General features: G+C 35.7%; 1 protein-coding gene across 4 annotated transcripts in view; it reads left to right on the plus strand.

The window, feature by feature from the left end:
- LOC124615313 overlaps positions 1-24,074 on the plus strand; it is a 254,126-nt gene extending 230,052 nt beyond the window's left edge. For 2 of the 4 annotated variants that reach the window (XM_047143104.1, XM_047143105.1), the window contains exons 20-21: positions 18,786-19,283; positions 22,337-24,074. In XM_047143104.1, the coding sequence (XP_046999060.1) occupies positions 18,786-19,283; positions 22,337-22,342 (504 nt within the window). In that variant the 3' untranslated portion in view covers positions 22,343-24,074. Of the gene's footprint in view, positions 1-18,785 lie in introns of all 4 variants that reach the window. The other 2 variants (XM_047143103.1, XM_047143106.1) reach the window with 1 other exon arrangement.
- The last annotated feature ends 2,307 nt before the right edge of the window (positions 24,075-26,381 follow it).

The raw sequence follows: 26,381 nt of genomic DNA on the forward strand, positions 1-26,381 counted from the left end.
CGGGGAAGTGCTCTACCATCTGAGCTACCGAAACACGACTCACGCCCGGTACTCACAGCTTTACTTCTGCCAGTATCCCCCAGGCTGTGGCTAAGCCATGTCTCCGCAGTACCCTTTCTTTCAGGAGTGCTAGTTCTGCAAGGTTCGCAGGAGAGCTTCTGTAAAGTTTGGAAGGTAGGAGACAAGATACTGGCAGAAGTAAAGCTGTGAGTACCGGGCATGAGTCGTGCTTCGGTAGCTCCGATGGTAGAGCACTTGCCCGCAAAAGGCAAAGGTCCCGAGTTCGAGTCTCGGTCAGGCACACAGTTTTAATCTGCCAGGAAGTTTCAGTAAACTATTTTCTTTCTTCATTTTATGGGGGTTGTCAATGAGAAAAAGTTTTGTAAAGGTTTGAAATTATGTGTAATGTTTGTTGCAAGTAACTAAGTGCTCTCATTCTAAAATACTGTGTGAATAAAGTCTGGGTATTTGCATGTCATGGACTGCACATTTTTTCACCCTCGCCTCCATACCGTTGATAGGTAGGTGGCTTTTACCCCAACAGTGATTCTTTCCCGATGTTAAAAGGTGTGTGTGTGTGTGTACCAAGTTTGGCTGAAATTGGTCCAATGATTTAGGAGATGGTGTGGAACGTACATACACCAGAATGAAAACAGCTCCTATAACAGCACAAGAAAGGCAAATATGTCCTGGGCAGAGTTAGTGTCCTGGGCAGAGTTAGTGATGTAAAAGAAGGGAACTAGCTTTTCAACTTACCTGGCAACTTCAGAGACATTTAAATCAAAACATCTTCACTTAATTGTGCTTTTCTGCTTGTTACTATTAGTACCCTTGCCATGTAATGTAATGCATTGTGTCAAGTAAAGTAACATGATACATGATGTCACATCGTATAACATGACACACACTATCATGTCATCCAACATGGCACTTCTCATGACATACAGCATGACACAAAATGTCGTTAAAGTTCAAGATGTGTGCATCTCCAGTCTGGGATACTTCCTGTTATAGATGCACCCCCCCCCCCCCCATACTTCCTATTGTTGATGCATCCCACTCTCTAGAAGCTCATACGTTTGTGTCTCTCTCTTTGTTCTTACACACCTCACTGTACATGTAATAGGGGGTGGATTTGTTGGAGAAATGGTCTGCGTGGGGAAAAAAGTCAATCCCCCCTCCAAGAAATCTAAAGATTGTTTTAGTGTCCTCCCAAGAACAAATCCACCCATAAAAATTTTATCCCCTCAAAAAACTTTTTTAGCTACTACTTGTATGCTCTTAAGCCATATGATATTATATGATGATTTATATAGTTTTTACTGTGGCTGGTGAATCTTCTGAATTTTAGGCACAGGATCAGGAACTGTAGCGTATAGATTGCAAGATGCAGGTGTACCAGCACCTTGCAGCTAAGAGCATTCACTGTGCTGAGAAAGTAGGGTTAACTCATAAAAAGCTCCAGTTTGTCAAGATGTTTTCATTTAAATGTCTTTAAAGCTGCCAGATAAGTTGAAAAGCAAGTTCCCTTCTTTTACCTCCCTAACTCTGCCCAGGACATATTTGTCTTTTTTGTGCTGTTTTTCATTCTGGTTCCCAACTTTTACCATACCATAATTTTGACATTAGACTGCCATAGCTTGACAATGAATGTGGATTGATGTTGACTTGGGCGGTGACTGACTGATCTGGTATAAGTTCTTTCAATGTCTTTCGAACCATGTTGTGGATATCGTGGCAATGGATAAAGCTTTCACAAAAGAAAAGGATGACCATTAATTACATGTAATTGTCTACCTTGTTACAAAATCTGAACCGATCCGCATAAGTTTGAAACATAGATGTGGTGTGCATAAGGAACCTCACTAAAATGTGTTTTATGCACATAAAATCCTAATGAAACTACATTTTTGGAAGTGAGTTTTCAGTTTTATCATAAGAATGCATTTTTATTTATTTTGCTCACTTTAAAACTTTTCTGCATATTCAGTTCATGTGAGAACGACTTTTACGTGCTATCTTGACAATAGATAATGATAACTGGATAAAAAAAAATAGTTTTCACGTTATCCATTTATCTACCTTTGTGCAGAGTTTAAACCAATCCATGCAAGTTTAAAGTACAGAAGTGACATGCTTCAAACACCTCCCAGAAGAACATCAAACAATGGAAAATCTAGGATGGAATGGAAAATATGAAAAGGTAAGTTGCTACTCACCATATAACGAAGATGCAGATAGGCACAACAAAAAGACTGTCGCAAATAAAGCTTTCGGCCAGTAAGGCCTTCATCAAAAATAGATCTCACACACACACACACACACACACACACACACACACACACACACACACGTACCTACCTCACATGCCTGACTGCAGTCTCAGGCAACTGAAACCACATGGCAGTTTTTTTAATGTGCACCACTTCTGTTTTTCAGACTTGTACGGATCGGTTCAAATTTTGTAACAAGGTAGGCAAATACATGTAATTAATGATCATTCTTCTCTTTTTGTTGTGCCTATCTGCGACTCAGCATTTCCACTATACGGTGAGTAGCGACTTTCTTGTGTAAATTACAAATGGAACACCTACAAATGGCTCCTGCTTGTCATTCAGACCTCGCTTAATATACTGTAACAAACCTAAAGTAAGAAAGATTTTGAAATGGCTATACAAGTGGGTGCTGGTCTGTACATAACTAAAAACTTTTCACCCCATGTTCCCAGTTCAAATAGGAACCGAGCAGGAAGACCCCATGTGTGACTTTTTTAGACATATGTTTTACAGCATGGAAATGCTGTTATGATACACACATTTTTATAATATGTATGGATTGTAGGATGTAAACATAGGCGCAAGGGGAGGAACTATTCAACTCCTGGTGGATTGCTGGAGCAGACACAAATGGAGCAGCTAAGAAAACTGCTGTGGCTTTTGAGTGAGCTATCACTTTTTCTTACTGCAGTCATATGTGGATACCTATCCTCCCTTTCCAACTTCCCCTCCCAAAACAAACATGAGCTGTTGTCAAGCAGACAGATGAAGGGGGAGAGAAAAGGATTGTGACAACAAGAAGTGACACAGATGTGTGGTGTTAAGTGGAGAGAGTGAAGTATAGATAAGTGGGGGAAAAGGAGGCATGTGGTTCTCAGCAAAAGCAAGAAAATGAAAATTACGTATGATAACAAAAAGAGAGACAGAGAGGGAGGGAGAGACTCTAAACAACAAGTTATGCTGCTCACAAGCTAGAGCAAATTTTTGAGCTGTCATATTTATGCATGCAACACCAGTTAGATAGTATTCAGTGGTTACCTCTCATCATTGTTGTTTATATTATTAGATACTTACATTTATAAATACAAGGCAAGGGAATGACATAAATAAATTAATAAATATAGACCTTAATCAGAAGCATATAGCTAAGGTAGAATATTCCAAATTTTTAGGTATGTCCATTGATGAGAGATTAAATTGGAAGAAACACATTGATGATCTGCTGAAACGTTTGAGTTCAGCTACTTATGCAATAAGGGTCATTGCAAATTTTGGTGATAAACATCTTAGTAAATTAGCTTACTACGCCTATTTTCACTCATTGCTTTCATATGGCATCATATTTTGGGGTAATTCACCACTGAGGAATAAAGTATTTATTGCACAAAAGCGTGTAATCAGAATAATAGCTGGAGTCCACCCAAGATCATCCTGCAGACATTTATTTAAGGATCTAGGGATATTCACAGTAGCTTCTCAGTATATATACTCTCTTATGAAATTTGTTATTAACAACCAAACCCAATTCAAAAGTAATAGCAGTGTGCATAACTACAATACTAGGAGAAAGGACGATCTTCACTATTCAAGATTAAATCTAACTTTGGCACAGAAAGGGGTGAATTATACTGGCACTAAAGTCTTTGGTCACTTACCAAATAGTATCAAAAGTCTGACAGATAACCAACAAGTATTTAAGAAGAAATTAAAAGAATTTCTGAATGACAACTCCTTCTACTCCATAGAGGAATTTTTAGATATAAACTAAGAAAAAAAATTAAAAAAAAATAAATAAAAAAAATAAAATAAAAAATAAAGAAAAAAAACACAAAAAAATAAAGTTGTTATATTAACTTAAGTATGTTGTTAAATTAACCTAATTATGTCATGTATTGGAAAATTCGACTCGTTCCACATCATTACGAAATATCGTATTCATGATCCATGGAACTAGTATTAATCTAATCTAATCTAATCTAATCTAATCATAGTTCTCTTAACTGTCAGAAAAAAGTCATCTGCCTCTGTTTAGTCAGTAGAAATTACATGTACACTTTCTTCCACTGTAAGAGTGATTTCTTTAGCATGAATGATGAATTATTTTGCTTTGAGGTATAAATGTGTAAGATTATACTAACTCCACTACTGAAAACAGGGGGCAATATGACCAAGGGGCAGAGGGTGCTTGTTGAATATGTTTGAGATAAATGGCTGTTGCTTTCAGGTCATAGTATGATGGTTAACTTTTTTTCATCATTTGATCAATCTGCTTTTCCTGAAGTATGTGAGTATTTAATTCTACTTGAAATTATTGGAGATACTTTTTAATCACCAGTAATGCCAATAAATAATGGAAGATTTAAGCTGACACAACTCTATTACTGCCCAACAATTAATATTTTGTGATGCCAGTTTGAACTCTAAGGCCTTCCCACTTCGAGGTATCAAATCAGAGTGTCATATATTTGTACCTTTCAATTTTAATTTGTGCTGTTTTGGTTATATCAAGTACACTGCAGTTGTATACCTGTTCTCAAATAGTTTTATTCAATATCTTAACCATATGTTACCAGTACCACCAATTTCTAGAAAATTAGTAACATATTACCAAAGAAGGCATGTATGGACAAATGTGAAAACTTTTTTGCTATTATCCTAACATGTCAGGTTAGCAGATTGTATATCAGAAGAACTGTAATGAAAATTGAAGAGAAACTGGATGAAGATAAATAAAAAATACAGCACTTGCCTAATGCATATCTGATTGTAATTATAAAAGTGAAGCTACCCTCAAACAGAATGTTGGTTTGACCACCACAGTGCTTTATTGGGCACAATGTTATTGGATGTGTAATGCCCTTGCTATCTTCTTACTTTTGAACTGACTTAGAAGCCCAGTTGTTTGGGTATCTACAGTTTAACATAGAGTTTGAATCACTGTAGTAACTGAAGGTAAATGAGTCTTCCCTGACAATGTTTTTAATAAAGCATCAACTGTGATCAAGGGACCTATTTTAACTTAGGATATTGATGTTTTCTGCACTATGTTCCATTATGTGTTAAAGGGCATTGAGATGGCTGAATCATATTATATGATTGTAAACATTTTGAATACTGAATACTCTGGAGCAAGTGAAGGCCAAAGTAATAGCACTTCTTCAAATCACACTTGCCACTGCATTGCATCAAAACCATGCCCAAAAGGTACTCAATTTTGGTATAAACTCACAGTGTATAGTTTTAATATTAATAAATACTTGGCTCTTTTTTTTTTTTTCTATGTAGCATTCAGGTCTATCATCACAATACCATATGTACTGATTTTCAAGCAATATGTCTTTATAGTATGCATAATTCAGCTGCATACAGTCCCTCTATATTTCTGAATTAAATCTTACGTTTCCTCAAATATTCATGGACTGTAGATGTATTTTTTCTGGATTCTATCTTCAAAATTTGTCATTAGAATGGTTTATCTTCCTTTTTCCTCATTGGAAGTGGAATATAATTTAATAATTTCTTAAAGTAATGTTTCAGTAGCTTCAATAGTATTTATTGTTACCATTTGGGTGTCACCATTAGAAAGATATATTGATTTCATTCTGGTATTGATATTTCCATTTTGCAAGTGTGGATTGAACACACTACTAAATTATATTTAATATTTAGTTTTTTTATTGTCCATCATTTTCTTTGTGAAGTGGTAAATGTGAGGCTGCCAATTTGTCAGGACCAGTCAGGTAGGAAGCTGAAAACTATTTACATAGCCCCTGCATGACTAGTATCTACCCACAGCAATTGCCACCTTTGGTAGCCCTTTCTCCTGTTGTGTAGCGTGTGTATGCAATACCGCTGGGGGTTCCAGCCCATGGCCACTTCCATGTCCACGACTCCCACACACCATACCTTTACAACAGTAGCTGTGGTCAGTCTCAGAGGGACTGGTAGACAATAACTTCATGATTCCTGTCTAATGGTGAGTCAACAATAAAGTCGTTTAGCCAATGGTGGTGGACTGAAATGCATGGTTCACATTCATGAAACTGTGTTACGGTGTGTTTCACATAGTTTTGCATGTTTTATTTTTACCATATAACTTTTCATCTTACACATTAATTGATTTTATTTTCACAACTTTGTAGTAGTCCATGTGTGTGATTTTCACATTTGCAATATAACATTGGGAATGTACCTATCTGCTTTGTCCAGTCCGCACTCAGTGTCTCCTTGAAGAAAGTTCATCAAACTGCTATAAACTGGCTTTCAGGAATTCCTCTAATAATGTACACTGCACACTTTTAAATTAAAATTGTGACTTTTTCCATATTTATTGTCTCTGTGAAACACCCAATGATTAGTTCCATTTCTCATAAAAATATCCTTTACAGGCAGGTTCCTCTATCAATCCCTTCATTGAAATGATGTATATAAATACAACAAAACTATAGAGCGTGCTAACTAACCACTGTCATAACAGTGGCTTTGCTTTATGAAAAAACAGTGCACATGCTATGATCTGATCCTTGATATAACAGTTCAAATATTACATATCCAGTGCATAGACACAGTAAATGCCCAAAGTGATAGTATCTCACAAATAGACTCAAAATATAAGTGCATGAAAGATAACATAAGTCACTGGGCGAAGTTTAGTGTACTGATTGGGAGCAGATTCGAAACTGATTCTAAAATAATACAGAATAGTCATGGTCTTCCGACATTCCGCATAGGTGTTATTCGTATACCAATCTGGCACTGGCTCTTGTTGAGATGTGGGTATTGTGACAACTAACTACAGATTGATGATTTTGAGATGAAATGAGATGTGCTACATAAAGGCTAGCATATGAACATATTATGATTTCAGAAATTACATAATGGTTTGAAAAACTGGTAGGACAGATTTTGCTAATTTGGATGAGCTATATGTTAAAGACATTTAGTTTACAAAATACAAGGTCTGTTTAAAAAATTCTGGAACTTCGTCCCCAAAATTTTTGTATGCTTACCTTTTACATATTGTGCATAGTCTCCCAAAATACTCTCTTCCGCAATTGACACACCACTTCCAATGCTGTTTCCACTTCTGGAGGCAGTCTTGGTACACCTCTTGCTGGATTGCGTGAAGCACTGTCTGTGAATTTTATTTTATCTTGTCTATCGTTGCAAATCTTAATACTTTCAATGGGGTTTTCAACTTTGGAAATAAAAAAAGACCACAAGGCTCAGGTCTGGAGAGTATGGCTTATGAGGCAGCACAGTGATTTCATTTTTTGTGTAATAGTCATGCACCAACAGAGATGAGAGGGTGGGTGCGTTATCGTGATGCAAGAGCCATGAATTGTCTTGCTACATTTCAGGCCATTTTCTTCTCACATTCTCTTACAAGTGCAGCAACATATCCCGATAGTACCATCGATTAACATTTCATCCCTTTGGCATCAATTCATGATGAACTGATCCTTCAAAGTGAAACAAAACTATCAGCTTGGCTTTGTCATTTGACCTGACCTCTCGAGTCTGGGAAAACCTTTCCCAACTCCTTGTGAAAATTTAACCCTACTCTCAACATCATAACTGTAGACCCACATCTCATCACCTGGTATGATTCTCTTAAGAAACATCTTGTTCTCATTTGCATAATCCAAAAGCTCTCCACAAATTGTGAGGTGAAAGTCTTTGTGGTCTCGACTCATGAGTTGTGGGATGAACATGGTGGCAAAACGATGCATTCTGAGATGCTGTGTCAGTATATCATGGCATGATCCAACTGAAATGTTACATTCTTCTGCAGACTGTCGGATAGCCAGTCCTCGATTGGCACACACAATTTTGATGACATTCCTGACATGAGCATTGTTGGTAGAAATCAAAGGATGTCCTGAGCAAGGGTCATCTTTAGCTTTCATCCTGCCTTTTCTAAGCCGTAACACTGAGTACGGCTTAAGCACTCATCACTTTAAGGTTTTCTTTAATTTCATGCAAAATTTAATGCAGACACGTTGCTCCTCTAACTCTACCATCTCTAAATTCTCAAACTGTGTGACTCAATGTTCTACTCAATACAGCACTGAACAATAGTTAAGAGACATACAACAATGAAACTTTTGGCAGTTACACATTAAACACAGGTGTGTACAGAGATGTCAACTGCATTTTGTTCCAACACATCATTGGCGCAAAATTACGAATGTTCCAGAATTTTTTGAACAGACTTCGTATGTGTTGAGTTAATAAAATGTTAAAAGTTCATGGAACCATTTTGTATGCCTGCATTGGGAATAACTCATTTATGAGTACAGGTGCCATCGTAAAAATTGTGATGAATTATCCAGTTTGTTAATTAATGGCTTAATTATGTAATCTAGGGTATCAGTCAGTTCATAAAAATTAGGACAACAAAGAATAATGATAGAAGCTGGAATGGAAAGTTTTGGTGTCTCCTAACTTCAGAATTAATTGTCTGCTAAGTCAATTAGTGCCAGAAAAATCAAATATGTTACTGCCAGTCTTTTTAATGAGTGGTGTAAATATGTCCAAAACAACATACTAGTTCACTCTGAATCTGCTGTTGCATATTGTAATAATAAGTTCCTTTCTTAATATATTTTAAGTTACATGGTTTCTGGGAACACAAAATGCCCTATTGCAATCAGTCTCAATAACAAATCCAAGTGAAGCAAAGTCTGGTTAACATTTTGGTAGATTCAGGTGTCTACTACATATGCACATGTAGATACTTGGATGAAAATTGAAAAATCAGTAAAGAAAAAATATTAATTATTTGCAAGAGTGCAATAACAGCAGGTGGAGTAGTTTCAGCTTGGTGTGTTATATCATGAAATAACATTGCTGTGATATTTGACCGATACTGTTTAGTCTTCTTTGATGATGTGTGAACTTAGCTTAATGAATTGGTCAATCTGTGAGGTATGTGAGGGTAGTTTTGATATCTCTAGATGTGTTACTTCTTGCTTTATGTTCCCACCAAGTCACTGACTACCTAATGATGCTCATATATGATGAATGAAACTGGTCAAAAATAAATCAGAAGTATGTGGTTTATCTCTACATTAGTAACTAATTTTGCTATAGTAACTAATTTTGTTAGGTTTTGTATCTACTGGGTGAAGTGACCAATTGATAATGAAATGTGAAACATTATCTGAGCACCTTATTGTGACACTTCCAACTGGAGTTTCATACTTTTCCAATTTCGTTTATATCATGATATCTGAAATTCCATTTTAAAAAATGCAGTATGTGGTGTAACATGTTCCCTTGCTTTCCCATGACTGCTATGAATGTGAAACATTATATGAGTGCCTTATTATGACAATTCCAACTGTAGTTTCATGCTTTTCCAATTTCATTTATATAATGGTATTTGAAATTCCATTAAAAATGCAGTATGTGGTGTATCATGTTCCCTTGCTTTCCCATGACTACTATCAAAAACTTGGAAACATCTGTTCATGTACTGAGTGTGTGTGAGGTTTCTAAATTAAATTCCATCTTTGTTAGGTTGGTTTTTGGGTGTCATTTGAGTGAAGGCTTTAAAGCAGAACTATACTTCCATCAAATACTTAGTTGGCACAACAAACTTAATTCATTTATTTTATTTGTAATTTGATACATAATCTACATGTATGTATGTGCACATCTATGTCTTTGCATACACAGAAATGATAAAAATTGTGGGAAATAGTAGGAGCACGTGAAACTCGTAAGTAATACACCTGTTTTTGTGTCATCAGTGTGGATTTTCTAGCACTGTGTGCTGCACTAAGAAAATATCCCATTAATGTGATTTATATAGTGTATTTTGCCTTTGTGTGCATGCATATGTGTGTGTGTGTGTGTGTGTGTGTGTGTTTGTAAAAGTTTATTTTTGTATCTTGTAGCTTGTGTTGGACCAAACTAATTCTGCTTGTGGTGTATTTCATATAACATTCACTGTCTATGAAAAACATTATTGTGGTTCTCAGAACAAACATAATATTGTCTGAACTGAAGTTCTATATATTCCTTTCATAGAGCAACTTAAAGCACTATGCAGCAAAGTGAACTGGAGATCTGCCTGCAGCAGGAGTTAACTAAATAAAGCCACATGCAGTCTAAAACAGTGCACATTGTTACCTCACAGTGCAACCATGAAAAGTGATCACAGAAAATACTTTTGTGGTTTGGTGTGACTGCATGCTATTAATATCATTAAATTTATTTATGATGAGAAGAAGAAAGAAGTGACAGTGCTGACACAAAAAGCAGTACCATGTGGAAGCAAAATGTTAAAAGTTGAGTATGTTGATTGTGTGCAAACTAGGGCTGGAGAAACTGAGGCTGTACATAGTGGGATCCAAATATATGCCCTAAAGAAGAAGGAAAGTGCACACAAATATCCCATTGATGAATTTGTTATTAAGCAGCATTTTTGTCAATATTATGAACATTACAAAGAAATATTAACTTTGCACAAAGTCACAGCTTTTATCTCATAGACCAGGTCTTCATGGTTGTCAAATAAACTGGGAAAATTGTTTTAGCATATGGGCTTTGCTTTGAAAATATGAGAGAATATATGAGTCAGCAAATGCCAATCAAATTAAATTGTTTCAAAAAAGCATACTATATAAAAGTGAACATTGATAAAGAGGCCAGTGGTTTATTCAGAGGAAGCATGGATTAAAACACAATATATTGCGAATACATGCTTTCACAGTGATAATGTGTAAAAGTATTGCAAAAAAAAAGTGTTGATGAATGTTTAATTGCTGAGATATGCAAGAAACTGGCCTATAGATATGTAGCGTATGAGCATCCCACTTGTAAGAATACTGGAAAGCATGCTGTTACTGCTTCATTTCTTGATTTCTCTGGTGTACAGAAGATATTGTTGCCACCTTGTTGAGGTTTTCAGTTTACTTTGCCAATGTGTTATTCAGGTCAAAGATGCTTATTGACAGTGAAAGTAAAACGGAACGATAGTCAGTGTTTCTAGGAGTGCTTCAGTAATGATATAGCATCACATCACATTGTTTGCAAACCTATTCAGTACTAATGTATCAACTGAATATAGTCCCAGACTAACGTGATTTGCTATAGTGATTGGACACTAACATTGCAATATAGACATCATCATATTGCTTGTAATGAATACCCCATGCACACTTTTTATTTGGGAGGAACTATTTATACTGCTCAAAAACTAAATTGAAAATGGTGCCTGGTAACTATAAAGAGACACCTATTATTTTTGTATCAGGATCATATATAGGAGTACAACAGCTGTACATGAGGTCCTAAGAATTTGAAACTGCAAAATAATGTTTGTGCCAGAATATGACTAGAAAACAGGATTAGACACTAATTCTTTTGTCATATTCTTGAATTTAACTTGATACTGAATTCTCAGGTGCCCATGTGCTTTCAGCAGCCATCTTCATATAATCAAGCTATCAAATTAGGTACCCTTTTTGATCTGTTGAGCCATAGTGAGAAAATCAACAGGGATGTTGAACATATTGTAAGAGCAAAAGATGCTAAAGTTCATCTCACAGCTCCAAAGTGAAATGGTCCACATGGAAGTGGAATATGTCAAAAATCATCTGGAAAATATTTTCCTCTTAGTATTCCAACACCTCTTGGGTGTCCCCAAGGTCTCCATCAAACAATCTTGTCGAATCACCTATTGAAGCTTTGCTTCTCCGTGTGACCAAGCTATTGCCATTTCAATGTCTTAACTCTCCTAAGGGTGTATCTTGTCTATGGTTTTCTTTCTGATGACACTGAAGGTTTTGCCCAATATCTACCTCACCATTGTCCTATGTGTGTGCTGTAACTTATTAACATTCAGTTTTGTCAGAGCCAGTGTTTTGATACCATACGTTATTACTGGCAGGTAACAATTATTGCACAGTTTTGTTTTTAACTATGTAGGAACATCTTTGTTGACCAGGATGAACTGAGCTTTGTAAATCATGCCAAACTCTATTCTTCACGTGCTATTTCTTCATTAGCTTTGTGGGCAGTTCTAACAGTTTGGATATCTGGACTCAAAACTTTAGTGTAGCTCTCATTCTTCAGCTGTAGTAGCAACTTTTGTGGACAAGGTAAACACATTCAGAGGTGTTGTACCCCATACTGAACTTCTTTGACTACTGGGATCATGTCAGGAATGAGGTCTTCATCTACCTGACACACGTTATTGCCTGTTCAGAAAGGTGATCCAAAGTGCTCATATATTTACAACTGACAATGGAATTCTTAAGGACTTTTATGACTGCCCGCTAGTACATTGAATCAAGCGCTTTGCAATAGTCAGTGAATGTTTGATTTATGTTGATGTAGCTTTCCATGTTTTTTTGAATGAGTTATGGTCAGTGTTTGATAAACATTTGCAAAATCCTTCTTATATGACTGGTTGGTAGAAGAACAATTGTTGTTCATTAAGTACTTTCGCTATGACATTAATCAGATAATTTATAAGATGATAAGTCTCAAGATTTTTCTCTGTTGCCCTTCTTGAGCAATAGTATCACAATGGAAGGAGTAAAGGTAATAGGTGATTGGATATTAAAGGCACTCTGTGACTGATGAGAACATAAACCAGACTGAAAATGTTTGCTGAACTTTCAAACAACATTCTTCTTCATACAGTTGCACCATTTCAACATTTTTACAGATGCGTAGTATTTTCCCAGTCTCAGTACTCTATTTATGACTACTGTTATTGCTTCTAACAGGTATCTTATTTTTTCCTCTGCTGGAGCATCCTTGTTTTTAATTTGACACTGTGTGATGTGTACACCAGTGGTCATTACATCAAATATTTCATTAGTATTGCTGTCCAAGGAAGTTATTTCTTTTTAAGATGGTGTGTCAGTATACATTGTACAAAAAAAAGTAAAAAAGTGTGGCACTATACTCTCTTCTGATTTATCAGAATATTTAGACTTTGTCATGTAAATTCGGTTAATATTAATGTTCAATTTAAACAAGTTTTACCTTTTCATTATACAAACATGTAACAGCAGTCTCTGAGATCATTACACAAATGCTTAGTGTGAAGTAAGGGGAAATAAGACAGGAAGTAAGCAGTGCAAGAAAAGGTATTGGATAACAATACTGACTGATAACAAGTTAAAAATTAAACTAGAAGTAGTTCCCAATGTTAATTATGTGAGTAGATTAGCACTAGCTATAAATAGTTGGCAATATAATGAACTTAAATAGTCTGTAGTAGGTGCTTCTGTTTGTTGATGTATAACTTGACTTCAGTTGTTCTGCATCTTTAAGACTCTCCTTCATTTGCGGAGACGCATAGCATGATACATGAATGAATGGAAAAAGTGCTAGTGATATCGTGCTTATATATGAAATAATGTTCTTTCTTGTTCTTAATTCAAGCTACTTTAGATTGCCTTCCTGCATTTCAAAATTTTCTTCTTTTGATTTTAGTCTGTCATCTACATGATGAGGTGATTGTTAAATTTCCTCATGTTCTTTTTTGTTTATTTCTTCTCATACTGCATTAGAATCACAGGTATCTCACTACATTGATTGTCTTTCCTGACTGAGTGAGTGAGAGGGTTCTAAACAATTTGTTTTGCTTCTGAGAATATATCTTCTTCCTGAATTCTTGTAGTTCTTTCCAAGACATTTAACTTTAACAGTTTCAAGTTATCTATTTGGTCAGGTTTTTAAGGAAGAGTTATTTAAAATGATAACTAATTTATCTGCAGTTCATCAATATCAGGAGTACAATGTTCCTTTTTGCTGAGTGTTGAACTTGAACATGAAAACTGCCAAACTAGTTTGTGGTCACTCCCTGCATTACACACACATTCGTAGTATTGCTTCTTGTTGATTATTTCATTATTGTTTTGCTTGTCTGATCTTTTACAAGTCCACTTTTGTTGAATTTGTTTCTTTCAGCTATGATATACTCCATCATTCGTTCACCACGTTCCCTTCTGCCACCTAATGCTACTGGCAAATATTGATAGGAATTACATTATGGTAAAACAGGGTGAATAGCAACAAATTTGAACTTTGGTTGAAAAATTTACTTATTGTTTGTCAAGTTTAAACAAAAAATACTACCCAAAACTCAGGTCTGTATTGCTCTTATCAGTTTATGATAGTATTATCAAATTATTTTCTTTCAAAAAATTAAAAAAAAAATTAAACATTGTGTTTCTAATCACCCTGCAGATAGGGGTGAATAGAAACAGTGTTGTAAAACTATCATTGTTTCTTTTAAAAGCAAAGAGAGGTTGATAAAAGCTATTATAAAGTAAACAGAAAAACATTTATTTCAAATGATAATGGTTTATCAATTTTAAAAGTAAGTAAAATATACAAAAATGTTTGTGTCACATGGATAATCTATTCAAACTTAAGGTGAACAAACACTGAACACAGCTGTTTACCATGAGACTGGTATTGTATTATTAATAAATCATTAAATCAGAAAGATCATCCTCAAAACATTGCATTTCTTTGAAACGAGCACTTGAGCAGAGAACTGGCAACAACAATTTTAGGACGACATTGTTTCTTGAAACAAAAGATTCTTCTTCAGTCATTGTGAACCTTTTGGTTTGAGGAACTCTTTTTTTTTAAAATGTTCCAAGAAAACCATTGTCAGTAAGGTAATTAACTTTGCAAACATAATATTGAAAAGATGATGTTTTACCATATACTTTGACCACCTTATAGTCACCTTGGCTTATGGAGATACCTGTATTTTCATCTTGATCTGAAGAATCTGAAGAGGAAAAAATCAAGTCTTCATCACTATCCTGCACTGAGTGTGTATCTTCATCCTCTGATGATGAATCATGATGTTTTCAGTTTTTCTTGGTATTTTGTGGTTGTCTTGGCATGTTTAGATGTACAAGGGCTTGGATTGATGTAAAGTGAAGAATTGGGGGCTACATCCTCCCCATTCATGTCTTCAAAGTCATCAACACTAACACTTCTGCCAGGTTGGACATTAACTTTTGACCTTTTTCTCCTTTGTTTAGGAATCTCGCGTTGTCTAATCCTCTAACTGTTGTCAACAGCATTAGTGGATTCTTCAAGATTGTTCTTATCCTGGTTTTCATTTACTGGTATACCTGGGTGTACTGACAGTGCTTTATTGCAGTCTAGAGGCACGATCCCACATTTCCTAAAACCTGCAATAACATTTTTTCCTTCAAGGAGTCACACAACTTTTTCAAATGTAGAGTAAATTTGATGTTTAAAGCTTTCCCGGCGTACTGATTGTTCCATAAAAACACGGGAGAACTGCCGGATATCAGTAACTTCCTGCCACGTAAATTTATCCTTAGGAACTGTTGCCTCGTTTCTTCCTGGGCCTTTCTTCCATTCTTCTAATATTTGGCACCAAGTTGTTTTAAAAAGGCCGAAAAAATGCCACATCCAGTGGTTGTGTCAGGTGTGTTGAATTTGCTGGTAGGAATATAAATCTTATGTCATTGTCCTGACACAGCTTAACTGATTCTATGGACAGAAGCAAAGGTAAATTGTCTCCAATGAGAAATTTCTTACCTTCCAGCTTTTTCAGGTATGGGACAGCAACTGTTAGGACCCATTCGTCGAAGCAGAATGAATTGAACCAGCCAGATTTTGTCTGATTGTATCTTGCATATTTTGGCCCAGCCTCAGTCCAGCTTCGATATAAATGCAAAGCCTTATACATGACATAAGGGGGTAGTATAGTGCCATCCGCAGCAGCTGAAAACATAACAGAGATTGATGCCTGTGAGGAGTTCATGACCCTTTTGGGATATTTAGTTCCCCTCCGTGTGACTACCTTTCATTTTTCTGGGTCTGACCCTTTTGGGATATTTAGTTCCCCTCCGTGTGACTACCTTTCATTTTTCTGGGTCATCTGTATGGTTTGTCTCATCATAATTTATTATATTAGACAGTGGCACATTCTCCAATTCCTTTAACAGTTCATCGAAGTAACTGTTGATGGTTTCTGGTGTAACACCAGCTCTGAAGCGTTTTATGTCTTGGCACATTCACACAGCTAACTCATCTTTGTGTCGCCTCATAAATGATTCCACAAAATCACGACCCGGGATATTAATCATAAACCTTCTCACTTCCTCCCCCCTTCTGTCCAGAGAATCCTTTTCTAGAAGTCTTAAGGTTGTAAAGTCAATAGGATAGCCCCATTCACTGCATATTTTCAATCTGTCTACAAACAGCTTCTCTTCTTCAAAAGACAAGGCAGTTTGTCCACCCTGAGGTTTAATTTTGGTGCCTCTTTTTAGGTGTCTGTATAGTAGGATAAAATGAATCCCATGTATTTCAGCTGGTTTCCGCAAGCTAACCCTGATTTGATGTCAGAGAGGGCATTGTTTATATGATTACCCATAGGTCTGTGTTTTTTGTAACCACCTCCTATGATGGGTTTGTATTTCCATGACGCATTTGAACACCAACTCTGAAACAAGGAAGATATGTTAGTTGTGCATGTAACATAACTAGAGAATTATATAGTATTAATATGGCATACTAATACATTTTTTTAGATTTTGTTATTGTGGGGTGAATAGAAACACCAGAATTCATATGTTTCTATTCACCCCGCAAAGTTTATAAACATAACCTAAAAAAATTGAAAATTCACATATCTGATTTCATTGAAAGTGAAACAAAAACGAGCCCTAACTGTTTTATATAGATGTTATATGTAGTACTTACAATGCCATTAACTGCCATATGTAGAATACACGTTTACTTACTAGAGAAGTTCAAAGTAGGTAGGAAAACAACTTAAAAACTATTGACACAGACATAAGGATAAACATCAACCTACAATGCTGCCAACCCAACAAAAACATAATTTCGTTGTTAGTCTGAAGTGTTGCCAACCCCAAAACAATAACAGTTAAAACTGATATCCAGTAAAACCTTATAGTATTCAAAGTAATTGTGTATATGAAGTTTTGTTTCTATTCACCCTGCTGTTTCTATTCACCCCGTTTTACGGTACTGTAAGTGCTGTGATGATTGATTGCACATGGAATTTCTTTTGCTGTATATAGAAATAAATCATTCAGCCACAGCTTTTGTGGCAAGGAGTGACAGATTAGACATTGTTCCATATGTTTTACAACAGAAAAAGTTATGATTCACAATTTGTACAAATTGTACAGTGTATAGAAATGAGAAAATAATCAATACGGTGAAGAAGTTTATGAAAATTAGTAAAACTGAATCAGAATGTCAAAATCAAATATTTGAAGACATTTGCAAATATTGCAGTTTTGATTATGGCTGCCTTTCAGCAACTGTATTTAAGTTTCGATGGAGACGTAACATAGCCAACTGGTTGCAAATAATTGTTTAATACATTTTCTTCAACTCTAAGCATGTCTTCATCAGAATGAAAATTTAAAAGCCCTATAAAACAGTACATAGAAAATAAGTTTCACAGAAATATTAGCTAAGATGAAGAATGTCACCACATAGAAAAGTTACTTAGATAAAGTCACATTGCGAGAAGGCAACAGTCAAAGCTTAGAGCAGACACGCTCAAGCAAAATTAAAAATGTTCCAGCCTTTGGTATGTACACCTTGCAATGAACAACATCAGACTGAACTGCCCAGTGGCTTACATTGTTCCTAAAAAAAACAAGACGCAAGTTGTGCTGCCTATTGCCCAACCTGTGTGTTGTTTTTGTTGCAGCCCCTGGCCTGTTCAGTTTGATGCTGTTTTTTGTAGGGTGTACATACCAATGGCTGGAACATTTTTAATTTTACTTGTGAATGTGTGCTGTAAACTTTGCCTTCTCACAATGTACCTTTATGTAAGTAACCTTTCTATGTGGTGACATTCTTCATCTTGGCTAATATTTCTGTGAAACTTATTTTCTATGTATTATTTTATAGTGCTTCTAAATTTTCATTGTGATGAAGACAACCTTGGAGGTGTTGAAACCTAGGTAAATATATTAAACAGTTATTTGCAACTGGTTGGCTGTGTTACTTCTCCATTGAAGTTTTCAGATATTATATTTGAAGCTCCTTCCATAAATTTAATATTTATTCTTAAGAGGTTAAAGGAAATTTATTTCTATAATGTTGTTTGTACATGATAGAAATTTGTACACATTTTGACTGAATGTCAGATCACTCGTGGAAAGTGCAAAAGAAATACAAAATCCTACAACTTTCTCACCATTTAATGAGACAAGTAAATTCCTGTTGTTTTCCATCAGCACTGTCTTCATAAGACTTACAGATATTCAGATGACATCATTGATGAGAGCGAGAATGCCTTGTCTTTGTTTACCTGCTGTGTCATGTGCTCTTTTTTGTCCTTTTAAGAGATGTGTTTTACTTCTCACTCAGTTATTACACATTGTTGCCATACAATAATAAATGTAGGTCTATACTTGATAAAGAACATTTCAAAAAGAATTATAATCATAAAAAATACAGCAACAGTTTAACATTAATTTATATGTAAAACATTTTCAGGATCATCTTATTCCAAACTCTGCATGGAAGGATTACTCAGCTGCCAACACAAATTATGCATTTGATGCATTTGAACATGAAGAGAAGATTCCTGGAGGACCTGGCTCTGGGGGTGGTACATTACCAGGAAATGGTTCAGCGATCAGCATGTCTACTGGTGGCATGGGAACAGGACAGTCGAGGGCAGTGGCACCTACATCTGCCGGACCGTTACGACCGCACTCCCAGTCTCGCTACACGGCGGACAATACACGATCGCTGCAGCGTCCACTGCCAGCATCTGCATCATCAGTGCCAGCTGCAGAACGCACTACATATTCTCTACCGAGGACAGCAGTTCAAGGACCTGGTGGAGGAGGTGGTGCACGACACAACCACCAGCTCCGCAATGGGTATTACACCCAGGATAACAGAGTTGCAAGAGGTCCAGGCTCGCGGCCTACTGATTTGCAACCTGATTTCTACTTCATGCCTTCACAGCGGAAATATTCAGGCGAGGTAGTGAGAGTCTATGTTGATTATAACAAGTAATGGACTATGCATTCTACTGCTCTCCTCCCAGCTTATCATTCCCTGTCCTGGTGTTGGCCATGCCTAGCTATAGTGGGGCATGAGGTTGGCTACAGTGGTGGCTGTGGACAGTTTACATATTAGAGTAAATTTATTTTGATTTGCAGTTATACAGTCAAAACTATTTGTATGACTGATATTTTTTGCGCCGAAAGAGTTGTTACGTATGCAGAGTACAAACTCATTAACGTACTGTAAACTGATCGAGATGCCTTTCTCGAGGTATTTCATTTTATAACCCTCTCTAGTTCTTTTTAACATTTCCCTTGTTTTTTAATTCTATTTTTACGTGTTGACTTGATTGATAGACAGAGTACTACAATAATTTGGTCCATGTATTATTAATGTAAGATTCAATCTCAGCTAAGTAGAAAGATGTTTTAAAGACTGCACTGCACACTGCAGTTTATTATATATCCTTTGCCTTTCCGTATTTCAGATGAGTGCTATAAAGATACTTAGCAGTGGAGGCCTTCTGTCAACTGCTTGAAGAGGTTGCCTCTCAGTTTAAAAAAGTCTTAATTTGTTTTTTCCTGATGAATTGTTGATAATCTACATACATACTCACTCTTTATTCCAGGGAAAAGTAGATTTTATAAACCCTTTTCAATGGATACCATTATATTACATCAATGAAAAATGCTGAGCAGCTGATAGGTACTTAAAAAAGTGAGTTGAAAGCTACGAGAGACAGAGAGAGAGAGAGAGAGAGAGAGAGAGAGAGAGAGAGAGAGAGAGAGACCGACCTGCTCAGTGATTTCCCTGTTTAGTAGATGCATTTTTTGTCATCAGTTGTCTGTATTTCAAACAGACTTTTCTGTTATCAAATGGGTGTGTAAAACTGTTATTACATTCTCTGAACATAGTTCTTGAAAGATTCACCAGGCACACAGGCAATCAGGTGCATTTTCTGCTCTATTCATAGCCTCTGCAACAACGTTTTGCAGATATTTGTCAGTAACTGTTTATCTGGTCCCCATTTCACAGGGTTTGCAATGATATCTTCATACATGAATTTTTGTTAGTGTGATACTGAAAACCTAAAGTCGGTAGCAGTGCAACAAAAATAAGTAGAAAATATTTTTGCTTGACAATCAACATCAGAGGTGAGAAAAAACAAAGCCTCAAGGATACTGGTTTTCATTACTTTTGGTTTGTCTTGTCCTTGAAATAGAAAACTGGAAATTATTTAACAGTGATCTGTGCATTATTTCGTGAGAAAGTATGCAACTTGAAAAAGTCAAATCAGGTATGTTGCTATACCTCTAGGGATAACATGCTGAGTGTTGGGCTTCTTGGTACTGTTTGCTTGAAGTGTGCTATAGTTTATATGCAATAACAGCATATTGCTGTAGATAAATGAATGTGCAGTGATATGAAAATGAGTGAGGAAAGACAGTGCTGATGTATGTATCCTTGTTTTCATGTTTTAAAAATGTTGCAAATAATACAAAAAAGAAAAGAAAATAGGGCACATAGAAAAGTTTTTGGAAGTATTAATGTTATGAAGATCATGTTTCCTTGTTCCCTTTTTTCCTTTCATTCTTTACTAGAAATTACGCACAGTATGAGTTGTTTTTGTTTCAAGTGTGCCCATGCTTGAAACAGACGTTAATGAACTGATAAAAGATGTCATTATGCTGCCAAATGATAAAAATATTCATGGTAAATGAGTAACATATGGTGGACAGTAGTCTATGAATGTCATTTATAATATTATGTCCCAGTTTTGTGCAATATAACTCATATACAATAAATGCAGTCTACATGTAAGACTGAAACTGCTGGGTTTACTAATGCTGACTGTGGTATCTAGTTTATAACTTTATTTCCATACTATTTATTTTATCTGACTGGTGCACTAGAAGATAAATGGTGTGGGGTTACACAATAACATGCCTCCAACTTAAAAGTTCATAAAATATTCTGTAATTTGGTGGTTAGCAGTAAGAGGTGTGAGGGCATTCATACTCTAATGTGCTTATTGGTGATTACATAAAAATCATGGATCATAAAACAAACTGTAAATAGGTGATGGAGTTATGTTTCACAATAAGCAGTTGCCTGCATTACTGAAAAGCTTTTAATCAGATCAGAAGCTTTATTTCTTTATTTAGTTTTACAATGACTGGGATTTTGTAATACTTTTTCTGAAGCTAGAAAGGGGTACATCAGTTAGTCACGAACCTATTGCTAAAATACGACTATAATATTTTTGTTGTTTGTGCTATAGCCCAAGAATGTCTTGTCTCAAAAATCCAAAATTTTAAATTTATGTTTGAGTTTTTGGTTTCAAGATTTAGTGAAACCTGCACTTTCTTCTGGATTCAGTACTTGACATTGGCTGCAGTCGGTCACAGTACTTTTCAAAAGGGAGACTGTTACACTTCAATTAGCACTTACAGACTATTATTTTCAGGAAAAATGTAAAATTGTTTTGGTTATTGGATTTCATTAAATCATCAATATCAAGTGATGTTAAATATTCTTGCTTTGCATTGCTGAGTATTGCTCATTTTATTTCCATGAGGATTACAAAATTTATCAGTTGCCTATACTTGTTAGCCACTTTGCTACTTTAGGATGTAATCAAATCACTTTTCACATTACAATATTAATTTGATGTCATTTTATGCTTTGATCTTTCATAAGTCTCAGCTTTCTGCATATCTTTTATATCAATATTCATTCATGGTGATTGTCATTTTATCATCATACTCCCAGTAGGGAGCTACAAAGCTTGCTTATAATTTGCTAAGAAGCATTTTATAAATGCTTTTTGAAGTAAACAAAATTTTGCTATCCCTTTATGAAGCAATTCCATTGATAAAGAATGATGGCAGTCAAACAGTAATGGATTTTAGAGGAGGCTTTTTTGTTTGTACATACAAGTTAACTTTTGTTATTCCACCATTTAATTACACATAGCTTTTCAAGGCATTTAAGTTGTAGGTAAACTGCTAGTGCATATTTTGCCATAGGTATAAGCTTGATACCGAGGACAGCTGCCGGCCCAGTGAGCTACTCGTGGGGAATATACACTCATGCCATCCCACAGTCAGTGTCATTCAATGCTGCAGTGTGCCCTCAAGAAAATTCAGTTGGAAATTGTTTAACTTGAATTTTCCAAAGACATTATTTGAAACACATGGTATCCGTCGTGACCAGTGACATCTTCAGTGGAGCCATAAATACAGAAGCTAAACAGTTCTAGAGGTGTTTGTTACCATTGAGCTGCATACTTTACATACAGTTGGAAAGGTATTGCTTTGGATGTGATTATGAACAGTTAAGTTGGAGGCACATCCTATGGAGCATAACATTCATCACTAATGTAGTGGGTTTGTTCACAGCTGTTATCCTTGAAGCTAAGTGAAATTGATAACTAGTTCAGACAAAATTAATCATTACATCAGTCAGATTTTTGTATTGCTGTTGTATTGTTTGTCTAGGTACACAAATATGAGTGGTGTTTTTATATGTACCTCAAGTTTTAGTATATTTTCAGTTTCTGTTCAAGTTGTAGATAATATGGTGCTGTTAAAGTGACATTTTGCATTATACTGTCATTATAAGTGCCTGGAAAGCATTTAATGACTGGAGCAAACCAATAGGTTATTTTAAATATGTGTATCTATTAATAGTTGAAGGGCACATTTTAATGTGTCATAAATTGATACTGTGAGCAAGTTCTTTATAATTAAAAAATCTTTGTTTATTTCTGGAAATGTGTACCATTTTAAATGTATATGCAATTTATTATGTATATATTTATGTACATAATTTGTAACTTATATAGTAGGAAATTATTACACATAGGAAACAGTTTCCCACATGTGTGTGTGTGTGTGTGTGTGTGTGTGTGTGTGTGTTTGTGTGTGTGTGTGTGTGTGTTTTGGTTCAATGTATGTGTGTATAAACCTTTGTAAAATTTTTGTGGTAAATTTTAACAGAAGGCAAGCTATTACTGATTTATCAATGCAGTCAGTCATATCAGTTCTGCATTTTTAGATCGATATCAATATATAACAGGAAAGTCAAACAGAAAAGATTTCAGTAGTTTAGACCAATCAAAATTAAAGCAAGAAAAGCTGAAATTGTAGGAAATGACAAGTCATTGGCTAAAAAGTTACTGTGTAATATTATTCAGTCCAGGTTTTCATCCCAGAGCAGTTCAAAAGGCACTTCTTATTACAGTTCACATTTTTAAGCATATATTGTAACTTTAAAAAAAAAAGAAAAGAAAAGAAAACTGACACAAATCACTTAAATAAGAACCACTTACTGTCTCAGCATAGAATATTTCTTTCAGGATACGGAATCAGTCCAATTCCAAACTTGAAATTATGTTTCTGTATTGTCTTCCTTTTTATTGAGTCATTTTACATGGTTTTGAATGTTTGTTAAATATAATTTATATTTCTACATTGTTAATTGTAAGTAGAAAGGCATTACATGACACATTACAACACATACCCCCTCTAAGTATCTGGCTTAGATTTTTGCCAGAAAAGGATACTGTTATGTATAACAGTTTATGTACAATTTTGATACCAAAACAAACTTACTTCATCATTTTACGTATCACATGTTTTTATTCACAGTCAGCTACTTATTAAATGTTTGCCAGCCAGTTAGTAGTATTAGAGCTGTGTGAATGGCGATGTATGTTTCATATGTACATATTTGTGATTACCGAATAAAATTATTGTAACAGAATTTTGGTTGAAATTTATTTATATGTGTGTGATACCTTGCTTTCATTATGCATCCTCCAGGATGCAGAACAAAAATACGCATTAGATATTTACTGAGAAAAACGGATATGCTAATGTACCTTCCACAGGTCCCAAGTGAAATGGTCTTCATGGATGTGGAATAAGTCAAAAATATTCAACATATTTTCATTTATGGGGTAACAGCAATCTTGTACAAAACATGCAAATGTTCAATACACTAAGGTGCATATGATAATTTTGCACTATTGTAGCCAAGAAAAATCAAATAGAAAAATCATTTTGCAACACTTATTTACAATGATCTCATTACTGCACTGAATTTGCGCAGAAGTCAAATTGTACATAATACTCATCTCGCATTATTTGATATTATTAGTAACATGTACACATTAGATGGTTCTGCTAAGAAATTCATCAGTGGAGTTGGAGTTGGCCACCAATAAATCATCTAGGCTTTTAAACTGAACTTTAGTGGTAGTTAAAATGTTTAAGGGTGCTGGCAAGTTATTGAAAATGCATGTTCCTGATTAATACATACCTTTCTGTACTAAAGAAGAGACTTTAAATCTCTGTGAAGATTATTCTTATTTCTAGTATTGATTCCATGAACTGAGCTGTTAGGCCTTACGTTTGAAAAAGAGATAAAAACATGGCCAAATTTGTGGAAAGCATTTTTGAACCTAAAAGACATGTGCAATAAATCATATAATCCAAAAGGAGTAATGATGACCATCTTGAAAATGTCTTCCATAGCCAATGGGATCTGCAGATATGTCTTTTCAGTCTGTAACACTAAATACCGAAGCACCAAGTAATGTGTGAACAGAGTCATGGATATTTGGCGTCAGATATCCGTCTGATACTTAGATGTCGAGCTTTGTGGAGGAAGACTGGAGGTCCTTCAGAACTGTTTATTCCATGGATGGTATTGTCCCTAATGCCACAGTATGTAGGGAACGCAGAATCACTAGGCAAAACTCTAGTAACACTGTGAGTGTGAAGTGATTCACTAATGTCACAGTCACTGAGTTGTAAATTTTCCGTGGTTAATGCTTGAAGTCCATGGTTGGGGAAAGTAGGTAAGTAGGTGTAGTCACTGAGAATTCCTGGGCAGTTCATTTGTGAGTTTTAGGTACTGCCTCTTTATGTAACTGTTTCACATTCTTGTTATATCCTGTATTTGCCGCATCCAACTCTAACAGTGTTTGACTTAGATTACCATCCAGGTATTTAAATTACTTACCTTCCTTGAAACAGCAAGTGAAGTTATTTGTCATAATTTTTAATTTGTCCACAGCTTTTAAGATCGCATGGGGATGGGAACCAGGAGGCGGAGGATGTCTAGGGTAAAAAATTGCATTACTCCGTAACAGTGACAGTTGATACATGATCTCAGCTAGTTTGCTACATTTTCTGTGCAAAGTTTTCTGTGTAGTCAATTTTGTGTCCTCCAGTTTTGAATGTTACATTTTCATGTCTACATACATCTGCTCCACTGTAGCCTGCTATTTAGTCAGTGAATAGTATGAGTCTTGAAGCTCTTTTGGTGATGATGTATAATAATCTGTCAACATCGGAGGAGTAGGATAAGATGGTTTGCCGATGATTGTACTCATTTCAGATCCCTAGTCAATGAGAAGATACTAGTCAGTAGTTCTGTCAAAAATGTATAAATGGCCACTACGTTTGGAACCATGAGGCAAATTAGTTCGGCTTATATGCATAAGGTTTAAGTGCAGTTTTCTTAATCGCACAACCTATGACACCTACTGAAGGTCACAAACAACATGCGAGTGCAAGTATGGTGTGGTGCACTTGTGAGTGGTTACTCCAGAATGTGAATGAAACCAGTATGAGTGCGTACTCTGCCAGCTGTTGCTGGAGCTCTGAGTGGCGTCAGCTGGTGACTGGTCTGATACGTGCAGCTGATCACAAGGTATCCTAGGAGTTAGTTGACGCTGACCACTGGTGAACATGCCACATTGCTCTGATGTTCTTAGCTCATGTCAGCTACTAGTTGCTGTGTCATGGTGTAATATGGCTCCTGCTGCTGAAAATCACCTGCGGTTCCTTGGTAGTAAGAGTGTTGGTCTTGCAGTGCAAAAATCCAGTGAGCAATATGTAATTTGTTATCGTGCATGTTGCCTTCATTAGTAATCAATGAAACTTGGATTTGAGGGGGCAGCATGCTTGTCCATATGCATATACATCATCAGGCATAAGATTAGTTTCCACTAATTCCCTTAGATTTTGTCGGAACTGGAAAGGTGTCCTGCCATGCATCTTT

The sequence above is a fragment of the Schistocerca americana genome, chromosome 5, assembly GCF_021461395.2.
Source record: "Schistocerca americana isolate TAMUIC-IGC-003095 chromosome 5, iqSchAmer2.1, whole genome shotgun sequence".
NCBI classification, from domain to species: domain Eukaryota; kingdom Metazoa; phylum Arthropoda; class Insecta; order Orthoptera; family Acrididae; genus Schistocerca; species Schistocerca americana.